This window comes from Phascolarctos cinereus, unplaced genomic scaffold, assembly GCF_003287225.1.
Source record: "Phascolarctos cinereus isolate Bilbo 61053 unplaced genomic scaffold, phaCin_HiC Scaffold_726;HRSCAF=1367, whole genome shotgun sequence".
NCBI classification, from domain to species: domain Eukaryota; kingdom Metazoa; phylum Chordata; class Mammalia; order Diprotodontia; family Phascolarctidae; genus Phascolarctos; species Phascolarctos cinereus.
The window spans coordinates 353,145,040-353,148,268 of NW_027556098.1; the positions used below are offsets into that span (position 1 = coordinate 353,145,040).

The 3,229-nt window shown below is 39.9% G+C and overlaps 1 protein-coding gene across 1 annotated transcript; it reads left to right on the forward strand.

The window, feature by feature from the left end:
• The first annotated feature begins 215 nt into the window (after positions 1-215).
• On the forward strand, positions 216-1,163 carry LOC110200572 (olfactory receptor 56A3). Its single transcript, XM_020975934.1, has one exon. It carries the CDS (start codon positions 216-218, stop codon positions 1,161-1,163), a length of 948 nt encoding a protein of 315 aa, XP_020831593.1.
• Positions 1,164-3,229: the final 2,066 nt, after the last annotated feature.

The following is a 3,229-nucleotide window of genomic DNA, read 5'->3' on the forward strand; positions in this document are numbered from 1 at the left end:
GAATACTCCAAAGGTAGAGATGGAGAGGATAGCTTGAGCAATGAAGAAAATCAAATTTTCCTCTGTTATTGGAGAAGGAAAAATAGTGAGAACACTAGGAGGAAAGGAGGAGAGGAGTTGAGTGAGTTCTCCATTCTACTAGAATGTTGTGTGTTCCTATTTCCAAGCTCAGATGCTAAGATCCAAGGCAAAGCTGAACCCTCAGAACCCAAACCATGATGTTGTCCAACAATAGTTCCTCAACAACTGAAGTCTCTGAATTTCTCCTGAACTGTTTTGTCAGATCTCCAATCTGGCAGCGCTGGCTCTCCCTACCTTTGAGCCTTCTTTTCCTCCTGGCCATGGGAGCCAATGCCACCCTCCTAATCACCATCCGACTGGAGGCCTCTCTGCACGAGCCCATGTACTACCTGCTCAGCCTCCTCTCCTTGCTGGACATTGTGCTTTGCCTCACTGTCATCCCCAAGGTCCTGCTCATCTTCTGGTTTGACCTCAGACCCATAAGCTTCTCTGCCTGCTTCCTCCAGATGTATATCATGAACTGCTTCCTGGCCATGGAGTCTTGTACCTTCTTGATAATGGCATATGATAGATATGTTGCCATCTGCCACCCACTGCACTACCCATCCATTATCACTGATGAATTTGTTGCCAAGGCTGCCATCTTCATAGTGGCCCGGAATGCTCTTGCCACTGTGCCCATCCCTATTCTGTCTGCTCGGCTACACTACTGTCAGTACAATGTCATTGAGAATTGTATCTGTGCCAACTTGTCAGTGTCCAAACTCTCTTGTAATGATGTTACAATCAATCGCCTCTACCAGTTTGCAGGGGGATGGACACTGCTAGGTTCTGACCTCATCCTCATTTTCCTCTCCTACTCCTTCATTCTTCGAGCTGTGCTGAAGCTTAAGGCTAAGGGGGCTGCAGCCAAGGCCATGAGTACATGTGGCTCCCACTTCATCCTCATCCTCTTCTTCAGCACCATCCTGCTGGTCTTTGTTCTCACTCATGTGGCCAAGAAGATGGTGTCTCCTGATGTGCCCATCCTGCTCAATGTCCTGCACCATGTCATCCCTGCAGCTCTCAATCCCATTGTCTATGGAGTCCGGACCCAGGAGATCAAGCAGGGCATTCTGAAGTTACTGAAGAAGGGTTTATGAAGCAGAAATGAATGTTCTGTACACTTTGGGCCCTCCACCTCCTATATCACCTCCTCTTCGTTTTTCTACTTCTCCTTCATTCTCGTAATTGTGATCAGTTCTAGTTTTGCTGATTTTACAATGTTTCATGTCATGTAGGTCTTTTATTTCTGCTTCTATGTTTCATATTTATTGTTTCAGGGGCAGCATAATATTCCGTTACTTAAAAACATAATTTTTATCCATTTTTCAATTAGGTTGTCTCTAATTGTTTTGCCACTGAAAATCTCTTTGTAATAGATTTGTACGGTTAATATTTTGCAAAAGTATTTTTACAAAATATTTGGAGAATTGTCGTATTTACATAAATTATTTTATATAGACTTTTTTTTTCCATTTTGTTTAATGTTTTTGGAATGGATAACTATCAGTGAATTCACAAGGTCAAAAGATGTAGTCAGTTTTGTCATTGATATGTTGACCGCTGCCATATTGTCATCCAAAATCTTTGGACTAATCCACAGTCCCACCAACATACATTAATGGACCTACTTTCCCACAGACTCCACCTACACTGGGTTTCATATTTTACTTTTTTAATATTCTAATTAACATTAGTGGTATCTGAAAATTTTGTTCACTTGCATTTCTGTGATCTTTGAGGTTGTTAACAGTTGTACTTTCTAGCTTTTAAATTGTTGATGTGTTAATGTCCTTTAACTATTACTAATTTGTGTATGCATACATATATTTATTACGTAGGTGTATATATGCATATATTTATCAAGTATTGTGTATATATATGCATGTGATTAGTGATGTACAATTTTAGTAATAGTAGCTCATTAAGTTATACAAATATATATGCATAAGTGTATATAGATACATATATACATACATAACTATGCACATATGTAATGGGGTAATCTGGGAAGCCCATCCTTATATGGTGAACTGGGGCATATGAATATCATTCAATAGAGAATGGATAGGAGTGAGTTTGGGCACTGGGCCTGGTCCACTTCCAAAAAAGCATGTATTCTGGCTCATAAATGAAGGATTTGGCCTTTGAGATGATGCAACACCCATTTTGCTGATCTCCATGTACTTATGCTAATGGGTTAATCAATTTGTGATTAGTTTCTTGATTTCTGTAATGGGAGGATGTAGGGTGGAGAGTGGTTATGATTAGTAACTTAGCAAACAAATGCTGCCCATTCAGTATATTTTGAGTATATATCTTCTCTTCTCTTCTCTTCTCTTTCCTTCTCTTCCTTCCCTTCTCTTCTCTTCTTCCTTCCTTCTCTTCTCTTCTCTTCTCTTCTCTCCTCTCTCTCCTCTCCTCTCCTTCCTCTCCTCTCCTCTCCTCTCCTCTCCTCTCCTCTCCTCTCCTCTCCTCTCCTCTCCTCTCCTCTCCTCTCCTCTCCTCTCCTCTCCTCTCCTCTCCTCTCCTCTCCTCTCCTCTCCTATATGAGGGTAAAGGTAATTTGTTACTATTTGTGAGTATATATTTCAGTTCCTCATAGATTTTGGATGTCGTATCTTCATCTGCAAATAAGTTTCCTATTTTTTTTTGTATATTTGATATTTTTTTTAAGCAATTGGGGTTAAGTGACTTGCCCACGGTCACACAGCTAGTAAGTGTCAAGTGTTTGGTCTGAGGTCAGATTTGAACTCAGGTACTTCTGACTTCAGGGCCAGTGCTCTATCCACCATGCCACCTAGTTGCCCTTATTTTTGATTTTTTAAAGAGTAGGTAGTCTTTAAATTTTTTAAAAATTGATTGTAGACAAAAAAAGTCATGGTCTTTTATAAAAGTCATTTTCATCAGATATCTATGAATTAGTAAAAATGAGTGTTTTGTATCAGCCCCTAGCTCCAACTATCAGAGCAGTAGGGATGAAGTGAAGGAAAGAAGTCTATAATTTTGAAACCGGATGAGGCACCTGTGCAGGTTTCCTGAAATGCTTTTGACTTTCAAAAAAGATTCTAAATGAGTAGGTATACTTAGGCTTAGAAATTAAAATCAGAGATCAAAAGTGCAGGGATTTGTAACATTTAAAGACTGAGTAGGTTCCTAAATGACT